At 34.3% G+C, this 19,801-nt stretch overlaps 1 protein-coding gene across 3 annotated transcripts in view; it reads right to left on the reverse strand.

Moving 5' to 3' along the window:
- Positions 1–19,801, reverse strand: part of CALCR (calcitonin receptor) — a 133,418-nt gene that overhangs the window by 32,653 nt on the left and 80,964 nt on the right. For 2 of the 3 annotated variants that reach the window (XM_012647559.1, XM_012647569.1), the window contains 4 exons: positions 15,372–15,525; positions 12,703–12,813; positions 6,362–6,474; positions 2,979–3,070 (listed from right to left, as the gene is read on the reverse strand). In XM_012647559.1, the coding sequence (XP_012503013.1) occupies positions 2,979–3,070; positions 6,362–6,474; positions 12,703–12,813; positions 15,372–15,525 (470 nt within the window). The remainder of the gene's footprint in view (positions 1–2,978; positions 3,071–6,361; positions 6,475–12,702; positions 12,814–15,371; positions 15,526–19,801) is intronic. The other variant, XM_012647576.1, reaches the window with a different exon arrangement.

Here is a 19,801-nt window from a genome sequence, read left to right on the forward strand (position 1 = left end):
AACAGATGTTTTTGATATTCTAGTTTCAGTAGGTTTAAGATATGACTAGGAGCAGGTATAAAAATTATACACAATTTCCTTTGGGTTTGAATATTTGGCATCTCAGCACACGTGTTTTTCGTATCTCATTTGTCTTTTGTGTCTGCTCCGGAGAACCAGCTATTTTGGTTTATGTCTTCTCATTATTAGATTCAGATTATAAATCAGTAAGACTTGTTTTTCTTCCCCAGATTTAAGTAGCAGTTTGGTTGGTTCTTGGAGTTGAGAGATAGTAGGACAAAGTCAGGTGCTTTTAGATAATTTGCCCCCACATTCTCTTAAGGGTTTGATCAGAATCATTTTGCTTTGGGACTAACTGGAGTAGAAAAATATTTTACTTTGCCCACACTTTTGCACACCCATCTTTGGTGGCTTAGTAAGAAATGAGAGTTGAAAGAACATTCTTATATTTTTGCTGATTTGGCTCCCACATCTCACCACTTAGTTAAGGGACTAGAGAAATAAGGAACTAATAAATACCCCTTTGACGGTTTTTAACCTTTAAAGTCCTGACTATAATTAGTTGCATGATTACAAATTTGGGGGAGTTTTCTTTTAATTTTTTATGATTATATTTTTAAAAACTTTAAAAAAGAGACTTTCAGTGACAGACTTTTTAATCAAAATTGTATGAGAGTCATGATGTTGTATTTATTCACCATAGTGAAGTGCAATTGAGAAATGAACAGACACATTCCAAGATTAATCATGTTATATGATTACTCTGCTGCATTCTGATCATTATGATTCAAAATACTCTTCTAATTCTAGTAATTAATATCTCATGTCTTGTTGCTTTGCTTATCAGTCTTTTTTCCTGTTAAACCATTTATGGAAGGAGCTTATTTTCTGTTTACTTATGTTATCATTTGCTATTCAGTTAAAAACATTGCTATTCATTTATATTGCTTATTCAATATAAGAATCTTAAACTAAGATATAGACAAAGTTAAAAAATGATCAAGAAAAACATAATAGTAGTTGTGCTAAGGATGTGCTTATAGGTGATTATTCTCCCCTTGGTTTTTCTTTAGTACTATCATGGTAATATTTTAACAAAAATCAAATTAAGATTCTGTTATTCTGTTTTTTAAATTTATTTTTTATTTAGGTAAAGTGCACATATATAATTTACCATCTTTACCATTTTTACACATATAGTTCAGTGGTAATAAATATATTTAATTCTTTTTTTCCCTTCATTCTATATATGAACCATTGTCTATTTAATTACATATCACATCTTTTAAGTGTGGAGGATTATTTGTCATCTGAGCTTGCTAAAAATCTTTTCTTTATCATTTGTATAATACCACCATGAACATTATTACTACCAATAATAATAATTACGATAATAGCAATAACAATATCAAACGCTTATATTTTACTTATTATGTGTCAGACATTAAATCCAGATACTTTACATGTATTATTTCATTTCTATTTAATTTTCTACTTAATTTATTTCAGTTTCTAACATATTTACTGAGTTGTGGTGCATCGATAAAGAACACACATATGGCTTACTCTAAAATAATAATAATAATTTTCTGAAGTATATTTGGGAATATACTCCAGAAATCCAGTTTAGGGCTGTGTTATGAATGCTTTATTTTCACTAACATTTGCTGTGATGAAGGTATATATAACAGTTTCTAATTTAAATGTATAATTATCTGTAAAGATCCTATTTTACAATCCTCTAAAGATGACAAGATACTTTAAAGTTTTCAAGTTGTTTCTTGTATATTTTCTAATATTTTGTTTTCTAGTATAGTTGTGTGCCATCAAATCTAAAGACAAGCATCATTTAAATTAGGTTTTTCAGAGACAAGCTCTGATGTGATTGTTTATTCCTTATTCTCACATATCCTAACAAGTCTCCAAAATTTATTCTTTTAGCCACATAATGGAGAATAGAGTACCAAGATTTTTCCTAGTCAATTTCATTCTCCCTAACAAAATATAGAAAATCCAAATTATAGGAGAAGTACAGTATAAAAGTATAAGTGGACAGAGATACCATGCTAATATAGGAGTTAGAATTCTCATGAAAGGGTAATTTAGTGCCTCATACCTTTGATTTAAAGAAATGACACCAAACTTAGGAAATATCTCAATACAACCATATGTCACTGTCTCACATACATTATGAAATCATTCCTGAAAATAACAGAATCAACATTTTAAATTCTCTATTATTATGAAATCGGTATCTATATCAGCTTAATCATTTTGCCATAGATAATGCAATCAAATGTATAGACACAGCCTCAGAATAGAAACCCTCACTGGAATTTTATTCCTTGCAGTGTCTTATAAGATAATTGCAGTTAACACTGCTAGGTTTGTAAGGGCAAAGAATTGACATAGGACAATGGGCCATCTTCTTCCAGAGATTCTCCTTAATCTTGGTTGAGTGAGTCAAGGGCAGAAGGGAGACTTGGCACTTACCTTCCTTCCCTGGTTAACCACTATCATGGCTTCACCAGCCCCTTTCCTCTTCTAGCAAAATCCATTTGTGATTCAGCTCATAATTAGGCAGGGTGCATTTGAACTTGTGGCTATGGCCTCCAAATATTAGAGTGTGGATAAAAGAAGGTGGAGGATCCTCTCCTCAATACTTAATGGAACACTATCCATGGTAATGGTAAATGAAACATTTACCATATTCCCAGTGTATTTATGGGCTCACAACACTGTCTTATTTTTGGAAGGTATATTGGCTTTGAAAATAATATAAATCCATCCTGTTCTCCTCAAAAATAGGGTTAAAAAGCGTATTTTAGCTCATTTAGTTTTTCTTGCTACTTCATGACTCGTAATGTTGCATGTCTTTTGTAACTTGTAGAATTTCCACCCTCACTCTTTCAGAATTTGCCATTTATTTCAGTAACTTAAAGGAGAAAATGAAAAGCAAATGTTGTAAATGTACTTACTTGAAATATAGGAAAATCCCCAGGGAAATGACTAAGGTGAAAATTGACAAAGAATGACCCACAAGAGCCAAATAGTACAGAACGTATGCATTCTGGAACAAAAGAAAAGTTAAAAAAAACAAATGAGTGATTATAGAAGAGGGAAAATAGTTTCTATTTCTAAATATAGGCATAAATCAACAGAAATTTTCCTATTTAAAAAAATCTGCTAAAATTATAACAAATATTTCAGAGAATGAAATTTTTTTTCATCTTTACTCATTTTATGAAAATAAATTAACCTATGGACCTATTTTCTAAGAATTAGATTCCTTGAGGTGAATTAAATCTCATTCAAAAACATAATTCAGAAGTAGTTTTAAATGTGTTAAAAATTATCATCCCTAGGCCCAGTAAGCAATCCAGGAAGGTTTTAACATCTGGAGTCCTTTTACAGACAGTGGATATGTCTACCCTAACGAACTGTCAGAATAGCAATCTACTTTCCAAATTGTCCTGACTTTTGGCAGTAGGAATATACAGAGGGAGCAGAGAATACGGTGGTGGGTTTCTGTGCCTTTGTTTAATTTAGGACTAAAATAGTATCATTAGTATTTACTTGGTTGAAAAAGCCAAAACCTTTATTCTTGACAGACATTTGTTTTTTTTCCCACATTCATGGTGAATTTTATTTCTTCTCTCATAGTGTTATATTAGTTGATTCAAAAGAATGTCTTCCTTTATAAAATGCATAGTATTATAGCACCTTTTTTTCTAGTTATCATACTCTTTCCTTTTCTTACAATATAATTTTAACATTCAGAAAGGAGAGATTGATCCAGTCATCCATCTATGTCTTCTCTGTCTTTTTCTCTCTGTTTCTATTTCTGTCTGCCTCTGTTTCTCTCTCTCCCTCTCTCTCTCTCTCTCTCTCTCTCTCTCTCGCTATGTTAACTCTAGCTTTTGCAATTAGTATTATTTACTCAATTTTGTCAGTTATAATTGGAGTAGACTTGAATCCATTGGAACAGGGGATTTCATTTTCAGCTGCTGTTTTTCTTAATGAAGCATTATTTGTGTATTATTTTGTAGTTGTATTTTTATCTATTGACTTCTGGTCTTAAGGTTCCTTCCACAGTTTGTTGGGTCTTGATAAAAATGGAAATGTACTGTGGAAAAGTTGAATAATTTCTACGAAGTTCTTTGACTTCCTAGGATAAATATGGTATTTATGTATCCTTGAACACTTTGATTCTTGTCAATTGCCTCGTGAAGAGTCTGGGATTGAAGCACTAATTTTGCTAAAATGCTTTCAAAGTGTGCAAAGCCCTTTGTTTATGTGCATTATTGCTGTCTTGAAACAAAAAGTCCCTTTCTAGGCCTTAGAATTTCAAAATGGACTAATCAACTTTCCTGAATTATGCCTGTTATACCATTTGATCAGGCTTTACATATTGTTTGGCATTTTCTGGGTTGATACCACTCTCCTAACAGCATTTTTTATCCTTACAGGTAATAATAATAAAGTTGAAATAGTTGGTTTATAACTAGAGCTGATAAAATATTCAGATAGCTTTCTTGGGTGGGATTTAGGAATTAAAAAACAAAACAAAACAAAAAACAACGAATACTCCCCTCCTGTCTTTTCTCCCAGGAATTTATTTTCTAGATATTTTTCTAACTTTACCACTAGACAAAATCAGGAGTGGCATCTTCTAAAAGTTCTTCCTTCTAAATAGTTACTATGTAGAATACCCTTGCCACTTAAAATACCATATTTTATTGCATATCCATTCCCCAATCCTCTGTTGGTATTTTTTAAAGTATCCCGCGAATACTTTATTTCTAAGAAAATTTCATATAACTTAATTCATAGTCTTTCGGTTGGCTTCAGATCACTCTTTTTCTAAAAAACTATTTATCCTTCTGAAATAGAGTTGTCTAAATGTGTAAGATTAAATCAACAGCTCATAATTTAGTTGCTATCCCTGTGTCATTCTCAAGGCTGAGAAATTCTGTTTTTCAAAAATAAATTCGAGGTTGATTTCTTCAAAATTTTGGTGACTATATTTATATGGAAGACTTGTGGAGGGAATTTTATTTATTACATTAGGTGTCTACAGGGGAGCATTTCCTCTTAAAATTCTTTACTTCCTTCTCAGATGCGGCCAGGGCATGTGAGGAGGCCAAACATGGCAACACTGAGAATTATTTATTTGGACTTGCATTGTTTACAACAATTCAGTTAACATGGTTATAATTTTTTTCTGTAACATCATGATCAGCACTCATTCAGGAAATCCCTTTCTCATTTAAGGAATTTAAATATTAAATTAAACATTAAAATGACATTATTTTAATCACACTTTATTAAGTAAATATCTCTCCACCAGGGTGTAGACATGCATGTGTCTCTCAGGGGTGACTAAGCAATTTGTGAAGAGGTAACTGGCTTTGGTTCCCTCAGCCTATGCTTGTGATGAGGTGTCCAGAAGGTCTCTAAGCTATCTATTCACTTTGTTTTGTTGTTGTTTGCTTTGTTTTCAATAAAAGGGAAGTTTTGTATACTCCCAAAGCTTCTCAACAGCAAGCAAAAGCAGTGATGTGCTTTTAGCTTCTAACTTAGTAATTATTTAGTATACCAGCCTATCTTTGAAGGAAATAATAGGTTTATTTGCAGGCAGCGGAGTTGCTCAGAGATGCCCTGTATAGCTAAATGTTGACCAGCTGTTTCTTTCAGCTCTGTGAGGTGAGGAGGCTGGCTGTGGACTTAGTGATCTTTTCAGATTTTCGATGCATCTGAAGAAGAGAGAGTATCTTTTTCCTCCCCTCCACCCGCCTTAAAAAATGTTTCTGAGCAGAGTTCATATTCAAAGTATCTAACAGCCAGTAAGATGCTGGTACTAACCAATAACCCCTGGAAATAATCTAAACAGCCATATCTGGATCAATGGGCAGAGAAGCCCCACTTTAGGGTTCCGTCAACGCCTGATAGTAAAACTAAGGTCATAGTCAAAACAGGGGAGGCAACTGTTAGCTTGGGGGTTGTAGAAAAATTTGTAACTTCGTAACTCTTCCAGGAAAATGGAGATGTTAGAGATTCCCTCGAAATGTTGCAATTTCTGGAATCCCATCATCTGCTCTATGGAACTGTTCCCTTTGGCATCAATGGCCTGATTCCATATGCTCAAGGAACCCATTGACACCGAGTGCCAACCAAGAAGTGAAATGTCATTTTCTCTAATGCCACTTTGTAGAGTCCCTAGAATTTACAAGTCATCATCTGATTTCTTTTCATAAAATCTGTTGGCTTCTTGGTAGCGGATATTTTATAGTCATGCATCCATTTCCATGTACAAATAATGATATCCTCACCCGATACTGAAATGTGACATAGAACCTACCTGCAGTTTCTCAGGAGTGAAAGCGTTACACAGAGTATAGTTGGACCAGCTTTGATTAGTCTCAGGATGTTTAAACCAATCACCGTTTTCATCACAGTATCTTGTAACCCTTTCTGTTAATGAAACAACAGTTATTTCATTAATATCTTAAAATCCCACGAAGAAAAATAATAAATTTAAAGCTTAAAAGCCATTCCCATATGTTAATGACTTTATAGCACTTGAATGTGAATATAAGTCAATAGAGACCATTGTGAATCATGTATTTAAACGAGGAATTTTAATATGTGTCATCTCATTTTATCTTCAGCAGGGCCCTGTGAAGCAGTCATTACCATCTCTATTTTACAAACAGGAAGCAGACAGTAAGAGGGGATATGGAGCTTGAAAAACCACTAGGATTGAGCCAGGATTTAAATCCCAAGACTTGGGTTTCTGTCAGACTCCAAAGTGCTACCTATGCTCTACCTCAAGTTTTTTAAACAGACATTAAACCGTTGATTACAGATGAAAGCTATGTGAGAAGAACAAGACCATACCTTTCTTCATTTACATGCAATATTTTTTATTAGGTTGACTGTATGAAACTGCAGCTTCTGTGGATGAAATGGTCAAATATTCCCAATTTCAAATGTTTAAATCCAATAGAGCAAAGAAGTCCAAAGCCTATTTTTTTGGCCTCTCAAAAAGATTTCATTTGAATCATCTCTATTCAGCACACAGAAAATATATTGGGATTCATAGCTTTAGCCTCTGCTATTTACTTCTTTAAACATCTCTTAGATGCTAGTGAAGTTGCTGACTCAGCTGGATTAACATATTAAAGATCTCTGCACCCTTGCTAAGTGGCCAGACACTATGCTAAGCACTTTGCAGAATAACCTCCTTTAACATTAATTATGACCCTTTGAGGTGAGTATTATTCTTCCCATTTTACCTATAAGGAAACTGAGGCTCAGAGAAGTTAAGGAAATTTCACTTCCACAGAGAGCAAGTAGTCAATCCAGGAATCAAACCCAGGTCTACTTGATCCCAAAGCTACTGCAAGGCTAGTAAGCTTTGTATTAAGCCTCTTATTCCTGTGGTAGTGTGCTTAGTGATCAGAGGAAAATGAAACGGCCAGTCCCTAGTGGTGAGACGCAGGTGCAGGTGAGAAAATGAGATGATGGAAATGGCACCTGGAAGTTGGCTTTGGCATAGAAATAAAAGAAAATGCTGGTTTGGCCAACCGTCTTTTTGGGATTGATGCTTAGCAAAGAGGAGGAAAAAGCCTGGCATCTCACCATCCCTCCAACGAGCACCTCAATGATTCTGGGGTTGCTCACTGAGCTTAACAGTTCTGTTAATGTTAAGAGTTTTCTGTAGGAAAAGAACAAGAAGACTTTCACGGGGTCTTGAGAAAGAACCTTCCCAAGTGCTTGCTTTGTGGTGCCCAGTGGTTTCATCATGATTACTTTTTCAATTATTTTTGTGTGATATTCAGTGCTGGTATTGAGCCTTAGTGTTTTTTGAATTTTAATCATCTTTGGCAGTGTCCATGTGTCTGCACCAAGTAACATTCCAAACTTGATAGAAACAATAAATTCCCATAAGAGTGACTTATAATCTCTTTGCTGAAATTCCCACTAAAATATTATGATGACAACTATGATCATTAAAAAAATAACATTTGATAACTCACTATGTGTCAGACCCTGTATCAAGTGCTCTCTCTTAAAAATAAATAATAAAACTTTTCTTTGTCCTGTATTTTGCTTAATCGTCAGTTGACTATATATCTGAGCTTGTGGGTCAAGTGCATGAGGCTGGGAAAAACAAATTTAACAATCACAGTAATATATATCGAGGAGGGGGATAAGCAAAAAGTAGTCAGAAAGGTGAGATAATATTTATCAAGACATTAGTGCCAGCAGGCTAAATACATTTTAAAACCAGTATATTGTTAGCAAACAGCAGAAATGATACTTGAATAGCATTAAAATTCACTTTATTATTATGATACTAGTCTACAATATTTTAATTTGGTACTGGGACTCCAGAAGGTAAAATCCCATAAATGTTCAAGGTTGTCTACACTCCATTTCACTGACCTAAAGAATTATAAATAATGTTGTTGGCTACAATGTAGTGCTTAAATGCTAACCTCCTAATTGGCTAAGCAGGTGGAAGAAAAAATTATACTGAATTAAATAAAATATAAATAATGAGCAAGTAAACGTTAAAATGAATGTGCTTGCCAAATTTAATTTGAGTTATTCAGATACTCTCTAGTTCTCCAGAGCACTTCTACAATGTGTTTATTGCCTCAGAGATCAAATAGGAACCCTAGATTGGTATAATATGAAAAGAAATTCTCCCAGTATATTCGGAATGCTCATAAAATTTTTATTTTTGATAATTTCTTAGGGAAAACATTTGTGTTGACGAAGACAAAGAGTTGTTCTTATGGATAACACTCTAATACATCGCTATTTTCTTTTTTAGCCCAGGGATGTAGAAGTTAGTATCATGTACTAATATTTGGAGGATACTGCCTTGTTTTAATGGCTAAGGAAACAACTTATGATAAAAAATACTTAGCTGAAATATCACTGAGATTTGATAATATTTAAAATAATTTTCCATCAGTAGTTTTTGGTTAGTAAACCTGTTAAGAGCTAGTACAAAAATGCTTTTATCAGTTTTTAGGTGAAATTCATCACTTTTCATTGTGTACATGAAACAGATATTACTGAATTAAATGTGAGATTTAAACTGCAAGTTACATATTTGTTTGTATGCTTACTCCAACAATTATTTCGATTATTTAAAATAGATAAAAAAAACTTTTTTTCAAGCAAAAGATGTTTTTAAGCAACCTGCTAGAATCATTGCTGCTTTATGTAAATCTGTTACAAAGTAGAAAAATTTAAAATGAAATTTGCTGAAATAGCCATTGGACAAAACCTATTTAGTTTCACTATTGAACACAATGTTCGAAAAAGGGTTAGCACTAATAAGCCGAGAAAAATTGACATTGAAAATTTGTCAATGATTTTGCTAATGCTATTTGTCGATGATGACCATACCAAGCTTACTTGCCATTTTAAAAAAGTAGTTTGTAATGGCAACATTTTGCCTTGATTAGATTGTCAGATAGCTGTTTCCTAAAAATCAAAATGAAAATAATTTGGTTTTACCAAAGTTGTGTAGCCATTTATGGGAAAATATACAGTGTGCAGAAGGAAAGGTATTCCTCCTGAAGAAGCCCGTTCCAATCATGGATAAGACTAAAGAAAACAGTATTTTTTGTCTTATTTTAACTAAAGTCTGGATGTAGATATTTCTTGGTTTTAACTGTTGCAACCATCAAGAGTTTGTCAACTTTCACCTGACAAGTCTTTCAATATTTGAAAACAGGGTTATGTTTACCGAGTCTTCCCTTTCCAAACTGAACATCCCCAGTGACTCGCTCCATGGGGCTTGTTGTCCCCTCATAGCCCGGAGACTCTCTGCATGTGCTTTGATATTGATGTTTCTCTCTCAAATACACTAGGTATGGACAGACCCAGGGAAAATACAGTGTGCTTCTCTCACTCTAGATTCACATGGTGGAATTTTGTAGATTTTCATGCTTTATTCCTAGAGATTCAAATTCTATTGATCTGGAGAGGGGTCAGGCGTCAGCATTTTTAAAAAGCTCACCAATTCCAAAGGGTATCAAAGTTGAGAATCACTGCCTTAAACCATATTTGGACCATCCTGGCTCTGTGCTGTTAACGTTGATAGCTTGACTCCAAGGGCAGGGATGTACATGCTTCCTTGTTAAGTCTTGCTTTTTACACTCTAGCATATTCCTTCACACTGTCAGCCTCTTTTGAATTCCAATAAAGTTATAAAGTTCTTCACTCTTTCACTATCTGTTTTTCACCAAGCCCTTTTTTCCGAAATGAAACCTCTGACACTTCATTAATGTGTTTTGTGCATCATTAAGAGGTAGCGTTAGGTCAATAACAAAATCCTGAAGAATTTAAGTTTGTCAAATATAGACATTTTTAAGATGTGCTTTTAAAGTGGATTTGTCCCCCAACTGAGAGGGTTCTATCTAAAAACCAGGCTGAAAAGATGGATCAATGCCTGAAAATATGTTTTGCTGATCAAAACCATGCCTTTTAGTCAATATTTATAGCCACTTTGGCAAGATCCCGCTGCTATTTTGGAACTGGCCTAGTAGCCTCAATTACGGAGCAGCTCTTCACGCCAATCAAGTTACCTCTAATGTAGTTGTCAAATCAAGATTAATGAAGCATCATTTAGTGGGAAGAGTCAATAAAGGCCCAAAGGATTATCATCTCATAGCATTTAGCGAGAGTTTCCAGGAATGTAGCTCTGAGTTAAGGCACTGCACAAAGCTCTACCTTTCTTTACATCCCCACTTTTCCATCAGAATGGGAATTCCCAGAAGTGAGGGGCCTGCGCTGGTTTGAAAAGAGCCCCCTGTAGTCCCACTTCCATTGCATCTGTCTCACTGGGGTAGAATTTTAGTTTCAGGGACAAATGAGATCTTACCCTTGAAGGAGGCACAAAAAGGATCTTCCAGACATTGTCTCAGGGATAGACTCATTTCTCTGCTCTAATTGGAATTCTAGAGCCACTCACACAACCTTTGCAGGCCCAGGTTTACTTTACTCTTGGAAGCAAATCTCACCACTTACCAGGGACTTCCATGCTGTATCTGTAGCTGATCATATTTAGTTGTAGCATCTGGGCCTCCTTTATAACTGAGATTGATACCTCCTTTTCAGTATCTTATTCCTCAGTTTATTTCAATGGGACAGATTTTCTATCTAGTTTCGTGCAACAGAATTTTTCTGGCCCTGCCACCCACAGTTCCTGGTTCTGGGCTTCTACTACCTTTTACTCCTCCGGGAGCCACCTTCCTCTGTCCCCTGCCTCAGGCTCATCCAATACTGGGCTCTGCCTCCCACGTGCATAGGTGCTTAGAGCACTTGGTTGAGCCTCCCCGGTACTGGTTACCTTCTTATCTAGACTTTCTTCATTGTTTATTATAGTTTCATCTTGGCCAAAGAGCTTTTAAAAATCCTGGTGTCCAGGCTGTACTCCAAACCAATTAAATCAGAATCTCTAGGGTGGCAACAGGCAACTGGATTTTTTTTTCAAGTACTTCAGCTTCTCAGCCAGATTGAGATTCATTCACTTACTACTGGCACCTACCCAATCCCATGCTCCACTCCCACACGTCAGCCTAGTCTCTGGATTAAGGCTATTACACAACTGTATACATTCCTCTGCATTGCTCCTGAGCACTGACATGGGGCACCTCAAATTCCAGATCTCCAACCTATTTTAATACCTGACAATCCTAAAATATATAACTTCAGCCCCCTGGTTTCTTACTCCACTTGGAACCTGATATTTCTGGATCTTTATCCTACTTGAGCATCCTAGCCCAACTTCTAACCAGACCAGTGTGATAAAATTGAGGCCTGAAGAAATAACATGTCCTCCCTTGAAACTTCCTAAGTCTTTCAACTTGCACAAATTTTTATGGAGATTGAAAAATACTATTTCTGAAATAATTTTCTAAACTGTGGACTTAATTATATAGAAAGGGTTAGGTAGGGGCTCAGGAGAGTTGGGATCACTTGCAGGTTTTTGTCAAATAAGTATAAAATGGGATAATATGTATGAAAATATTTTGAAAAGCAAAAATGATAGTTAATGAAAAGCATTCCTATGTATCTTTTATAACTAAAGTGAATTTGATGCCATTCATTTACTTAATAGACATTTGTCAATCACTCTTGTGCCAGATACAGAGCTGGGTGTTGGCATGATAGATTATCACAGTACTAGTCATACTCAGTAAGCACATTTTAATAATATGCTTTTGGAACCGAAATCTGTTGTCTAGAGTTACCACCTTCTGATTTATTTTCCCTTACATGATATTTTTATATAATTTTCAAGGTTATATAAAATTTCCATTGTGTATGTTACACCCAGCCCGGTATATACATGCCAACAAATGTGAGACAATTGACAATTAAAAAAAAAACCCACACAGAATTAAAACTATTCAAAGAGTTTGAGAAAAACTGATTTTATAAACCATAATTTAATGCCAACATGCACCAATGACCAACAAGATGAGTTAAAAAATAAGGACAACTTGCAATGTTTGTACAACTGAACAATATTTCAATTAAGGAAACTCTTCAGCATGTGTTAAATGTGCAGCGTTATTAGGTAGGTACATTTTATATCTGATTTTCTTTTTAGAACCATGAAAACTCTAGAAACTTCATAGCAAAAATATAAAATGAAAATAAATACTCTACCCGATGGATCAAAATCCGGAAAATAATCTGGGCAGAACTGAAAGGTCAGTACTCCAGCCGGTGTGTCATCCCAGCACATCCATCCATCCCAGGTGCGATTGCAGTATGGACCTGGCCATTTAGAAAGAAATTAATCTTGAAGCTATGTGGCCTTAAAGAGGAGATTGACCCCACAACAATCTTACTTACCTATTACTCCAATCTCGATCATCTACATTTCAAATGAGACAAAGTCATTTATTTTGGAAGTAAAGTTTCAAATAGCGTTGGCATATCTGTGACCTGATTATGTCATTGGATGACAGGCAGGGTTCTAACCTTACTTTGTAAGAACTTCTAAAATTGAGCTTATCAAAAAGCAAGTATCACCAAAGACTGTTCTCCATTTGTTTAATTATAAGTGAGAACATGAATCTGAGGTATATGTTGGTTGTTGATCAAATGGGTTTTGAGGTGTTTTGATAAGTTTTTACTTTCTGAAACTTCATCCTTCTTTAAAATACCCAACTAGGAAGTAGGATTTAGGTTAGTAGGTCTTCAGTTCCTGTAAGATATGTTAAGTTTTTCCACCATTATCAGCAAAAGGATTTGAAGAGCAATTCTGTATAAGGGCATTACTTGAAAAAAATTCATGACACAGATTAATTCTTCAAAATTCTGAGATAAATTTTAAGGACAGGTATATTCTCAAAGAATAAATTTTGCATAGTTTATCAGTATGTTGCACCTAATCAATCTTTTCTTTAAGTTATTTATATTTATTTGTAGACAATGAAGTCTCTAGGAATTGACAATAGGGAACTGAATTTTCTGCAGTTTGTCCTTGGCAGTATGGTTTCTACAACTAAATGTTATATTTGGGAGTCCAGGTTTAAATTAGACAATTAAGATACAATTGAAAGTTGTCAAAAATTGTGGAATCCTGAGCAGGATTGAATAGTGTACAGAAAATTAAGTATCTCTTATTTTGGGAATTTCCACTTGGATATGAAAATATTAAAACAACAGTAGCAGCGTTGGCAACACAAAATAAAGGTATTAACTTTACCTACCACTAGTGGAATTTACATTTTGGTAGGATTTTCACCATTTGTTCTTCAAAAGATACATATCATATGTTTGGAATCTTTTTTCCAAAAGCTTTCCTTTAAAATATTTTCAGAAATGTTGCAAAGGAACTCTTGGGAAAGTTCATGCAATTTCACCTTGGATAAAAGATTGTCTTTAAAAATCTGTATGGCTTTGGAACATATGGATCCTACTAACCATTAACCTTCAAAAGGGTCACCTTAGATAGTTCTCTTCTTAATCCAAGGGTGATGAAATTGCTCAAAATTCCTATTGGAGATGCATTTTCAGCCAGTTAATAAAAAAGTCCTATTACTGTGGAATTAAACTTTGTTACTGACTAAAATAATGCTGTTTGATCACTTTAGGTATTCATCAGTATTGGCTCCAAGTGGTTTTTTGCTGTTTTCAAAAATTAAATATACCCTAAAACATGAAGATTTACCTCTATAAAGTTATTCAAAAGAACGAGTCTCAGGCTTTGAAGGAAGTTCTCATAAAAAAAAATTTTTTTTTAAATAATGACCATAGCACCTGAGTTCAACATTCTAAGGTGACTAATACAGTAGCATAAGAAACTGCACTCGGTCTCTGCAAATATCAGTTTTTTGTTTTTATTGTCTCAGTTTGCTTCAAAGAAATGGCTTCAGCTTTAGTTAGAGTTGCATCTAATGCCTATTTAGTTCTTGAGAACCACTGAAACTACCGCAGATAGAAGAATAACGTGTGTCTGCTTTTGAATTGACTTGATTTTTTTTGTTTAAAAGAAAATGCTAAAAATAAGAACTACAAATTAAAACTTGATTTGAATGCAAAGCATGTGTAGGAACAGTATATTTAACCTTTTTTTTTTTTTACCTACCAAGTAAGTTTGCCATAGAAAGTATAAGGTTGGGCAAGATCTTATTGAGTTTTTTCAAATGTTTTAGGGGACAGGGAAGAGAATTTAAACAAATGTTTCAACGTTTGCCCATCACATCTTCCCTTTTGTTTTCCTCTGGGCCCTCTACAGCTAATAGAATATGCTTAACCTTGAAAATATTTGGGCAGTCACATAGAACATTCTAGAAAAGATAACAGATAAAGTCTGTGTAAGAGATACACTTTTCTAATTCTCCTAGAAACTGAGGGTAGAAAGGGGAAAGGAATGGCATTGGTTGCCAACTGATTGACAGTTAAGGGAAGATACTACTACCTAATTAATCCAAGCAAGGCAGGGTTTTGACAGGTTCCACCTCAGGCAAATTCTCTGCCCACTATTTTTTAATTCCCCTTTCTATCAATTTCCTCTTCCCCTCCTTCACTTAGTCCTGTATTGTTCCTGCTTGCCAGGTGTGAATACTGCTTGCCAGGTGTGAATTATTGCAGTAATTTTGTCATGAGGGCAGATGTTAGCCAAACAGCAGTCAGATCAGATGAACTTGAGCAGAGAAATTTTGCATATTCACTGCATTAAATATACAAGCATACCATAGTGTGAAAACTACGGAAAAAACTGCTAGCATATTAAATTATAATTACTCAACACATATTTACCCATGGAAGAAAATAAGTCTTTAATGATGTTTCAAACATATGTTCACATACATCCTTCTCTTTACCTTCTCCTTGGTACGGGGGCAATTGTTGCATTCGTTCGTAGCACTTCTGCTTTGCCTCCATCAGCTTCTTTCGTCCTATGACGTACAGATATGGCTCAGGCTCTATTGTTGGTTTGCTTTTACTTGAAGAGGATGGAAGAGTTGGGGTTGGGTGCTGTATTAAAAAGAAAAAAACAGTTACTTATAGAGAGTAGGGATGGGTGAGCACATAAATAAATGAGACAATCAAAACATTAGAAAACATTTATTTTTCCTTCTATAAGCAATACTTATTCGTGGTCTCCATGTAGAATTTTTTTGCTTTATAACTAAAAAGCATATTTATACTTCATTTACAAAATTTACCTGCAAAATTTATACTTGCATTAGTTTCCATTCACTATTGAAAATGGATAACACCCACACATACTCACACACCTCTTGATCAGCTAGTATTGTTTTAATTTTATTATCCTTGTAAAGTTTAGAAGTAAACAAAGCAAATAATCTGATTTCCAAAAAATACCAACATTATATCAACTTTGCCTTACTCTTAAAAATCATGAATCATGTTATTAAAAAATAGACATAGTGCAATAAATATGCTTTTTTATTGAATTCTTTCAACTAAATTTTATTTGTGCTTGGATTGTGTACACTACCAGAAATTTATCCTATTTATTCCATAGAACAAACAAAATATGTTTTCTGCCTCTGATAATTGACCTTAACCTCTTTAAATTGGTTTCATTAGCAGATGATCTATACAGGGCAATCAATTTTCACTGATGAAAATCAATGTAATTCTTAAATATTTCTTTCAGCACATCTGCATTTTTGGTACAGGTTGACATTCGTTTTTCAGTTTCAGTTAATCACTATCACTATCACAGTTCTCTGTTTATCAAAGTTGTGTGTGTGTGTGTGTGTGTGTGTGTGTGTGTGTGTGTAAAAAGATCACTGGCTGTCATACTGTCATTTCTAACTGTATTTATATACACTTTAATTTCTGTTGTGGCTATGACCAATGTTTTTAGTGGTGCTCAGGTCTGTGGGGTTTTTTAAAATATCTGCATTCTTGCATTCTGCATAGAGATTATTTATTTATTTATTTATTTTTGGAGAAGATCTGCAAATTTAGGCCTTCCCTGACTTTCCTTCTTCTTAAGCTAGGAATATTGCTTGATTTCTATCACACTAGTTGAAACACTTTTATTTGGCCTTATTTCTGTCTGCATTATGATAAGAGGTTTTCCCAAGCATACTGATGACAGAAGTAGTGTTTTCACTCTTCTATTAGTATATACCCCAGTCTCCAAACAAAACACATCCCCATTAAGTTGACCTGTATATCCCTAGCTAATCATGGTGGGTCCTCACTGTTTTTCATTGTATGCTGTTATGTGTGTCCTATGTGACAGCCTATCACTAACTGCTAAGCTGTACAGCATATAATACAATCAAAATTCAGAGAGAGTATGGAGCAAAAGTACTCAGGATAGCAACAGATACAAGGTAAAATTTGAATTGGACCTTGAGCGTACATAGTGTCTGAATGGGCAGAGAGGAGAGGGAAGGCTTTCAGGATGGAGGGAAAGGAATGCACAAAAGTCTGGAAGTTGGAAATGGCCTGTGTGAGACACTGTGAGGAAACTATTCTGCCTGAAGGGGAGCATATTTGAGGGTAAGAAATAGGGTCAAAAAGGGTCAGAAAATGCAGAGCCTTGAAAGCCAAAAAAAAAGTTGAAACTTGTTTTGTTACTTTCAGCTGGTTAGAAACCTCTCTAGGTATAAGTTTCTTCATTGTAAAATGAGAATAGTAATAATGATAATAATATCTCTCCTCTGTGGATGTTATGAGGACAAAGAAGAAAACAAATACAAAGTGCCTGGGACATGAAAGGCTCCACATATCTTAGCTAATATTATTAAAATATGATAATAAAATAAATATGTTTTGCAGATTTTGATCAGTGAAGGTCGTGAAGGAGAATTTTAGTAAAATTCATATGGCAGGCAGCAGATGTCCACAGGTTAGAGTTGGGGAGGGCAGCCAGGAAGTTGACGGCCTGGGCCAGGTCACCCCATGTGCAACTCTTAGCACCTTCTCAAATAACAAAGACGTGAAGGCATATCTGAATATAAGAAATGGAGAACAGTAATAGTCAAATAGCCCAGATATTTAGTCTATATAACTGAAAAAAATGGTAGTTCTCTGGGAAAAGGGAGATATTGGAAAATGAGACCCTTAATAGTGGAAAGAAAGTAAGTTCTCTTTTGGATTTATTTTGGAAAGGCCAAGTAAGTCATCTGAGTAGAAATCACTTCCAAAGAGGGTGTATACTTATTGCCATTATAACATTACTATTATAACTCTAAATGGAAAACTATTGTGAATAAAGTTGACATTACTCTTTAAATACTAAGGTCATTTCTAATTATAATGCTTCTTGAATTTATGACAGAAGAAAGAGAAATTAATGAACCCACAAAAGTGATTAAAATGTGCAAATCCTTTACCAATGTAGCTGAACACAATTCTGTTGACATATGACTCTATTTCTACTTGTTTTCAGATCAATCGGTCAGCAAATATTCATTAAACTTGATAAACCAAACATTGTGCTAGATGCTGGGGATGCAGTGTTGAATAAAACAGGTGTGGCTCTTGCTCTCATGGAGCTTATAGTCTAGCAAGAAGGACCAACACTATATTTTATTTTAATTTAAATATTTTAATATTTTCTTGACACCAGAAATTGTGAACAATAATAAATCATCAATCATAAAATTCTCAGGTATTTCATTGGAAATTGGAACATGGTTTGTGAAACTTAAAAAAAAGTGTTTTGAAGAAATTCTATGTTGAAGCTTCTTTTTGTATTTCATTAGCCTGTATTTGTATGAATGGGTGTTTGTGTTTTGTAAATTCAACTGATTGTCATGTAACCATTAAAGCAGGGAAGGATCATGGTGTCCTCACAGTACAGATATTAATGATTGGTTCAGTTTATGCATTTATTTAAGATTTGTATTTTGTGTCTCTGTTCTTACAATCTTCAGTTGATATGAGAATTAGTTTATATATTATTATTATATTATTAGTTTATATATTATATATATATATTAATTTCTGGGCTATTTTCTCACCATCTTCAAGTTAAATTAGAAGATGGAATAGGATGGGCTATATAAATTTTATCTGTCATTTGTACTAGATACTTTAGATGTTAGAAACTAGTTTGCTTAAGGCTGACTTTCTCTGCAGAAGTAACATTCTGAATTCTGTCTTTATATGGCTGACAACCAACTAAAGAATGTTCCTGCTCTATTTGGAAATTCATGGAAGCCATGGGGAAATAGTATGTGCAAGAATATCAAGTGGAAAACCTAAAATGTTAGGTTTAATCTAAAATGTCTTTTAAATTATATCCTTATTTGGTTTAATACAGTTTTAACATCAGTAACAGTGGAGATATGACCATCTCAGTAAGAATAAGTATAGTTCATGCTGATGACAGTAGCTTCAATCTTACCATTCTTGCAATATTGAAACAAACTCCAGTGAATTTGGTTTGAAGCCTGGTTCACTAGAGATTGTTTCAACACTGAAGGAATGAGAAATTAGAACCTCCGTTGTTAGATGAGCCGTGATAATCTGCGACGGTCCCTGGTCTGGTTCATATTCAAGCAAGATGAAATTTTTCCAGCGGTAGATGAATGTCTCAATGACTTTCTTCCTAAAAATAACATACACATTGGGGCATTCTCTTTATATATACAGTCGTCCCTTGGTATTCTTGGGGGATTGGTTGCAGTACCTCCTGCAGATACCAAAATCCATGAATGCTCAAGTCCCCCATATAAAATGGTGCAGCATTTGCATAGGTGTACATCCTCCCGTATAGTTTAAATCATCTCTGGATTGCGTATAATACCTAATACAGTGTAAATGATATGTAAATATATATTATACTGTATTGTTTGGGGAATAATGACAAGAAAAGAATCTGTACATGTTCAGTACAGATGCAATTTCTTTTTCAAAAATTTTCTGTCTAAGATTGATTGAATCCACAGATGCAGAATCCATGGCTATAGAGGGCTGACTGTATATAGATAGAGGATAGGTAGAGAAATGTAAATATACATGTAGATATAAATACTATCTGTATATAAAATTACAAACATTTAATTATTACTGTTTAAAAATTACATATGTATAAATTTCATAAGATTTACTAAACATTACAATTTGTATGATAATTTTATACAAATAAAAATGCCGATAAGGTGATATTATTTTCAGCAATAAAGAGGCAAAATAAAGATAGTAGTGATTAGATAAAGCTACCAAGTAATGTGAAAGACTTAAAAACATTCTACTTATCATAAGTGTTATGTCTATATTATATATTTGTGGGATTTAAATAAATACATGATAATATGCT

This window comes from Propithecus coquereli, unplaced genomic scaffold, assembly GCF_000956105.1.
Source record: "Propithecus coquereli isolate 6110/MARCELLA unplaced genomic scaffold, Pcoq_1.0 Scaffold108, whole genome shotgun sequence".
Lineage (NCBI taxonomy): Eukaryota > Metazoa > Chordata > Mammalia > Primates > Indriidae > Propithecus > Propithecus coquereli.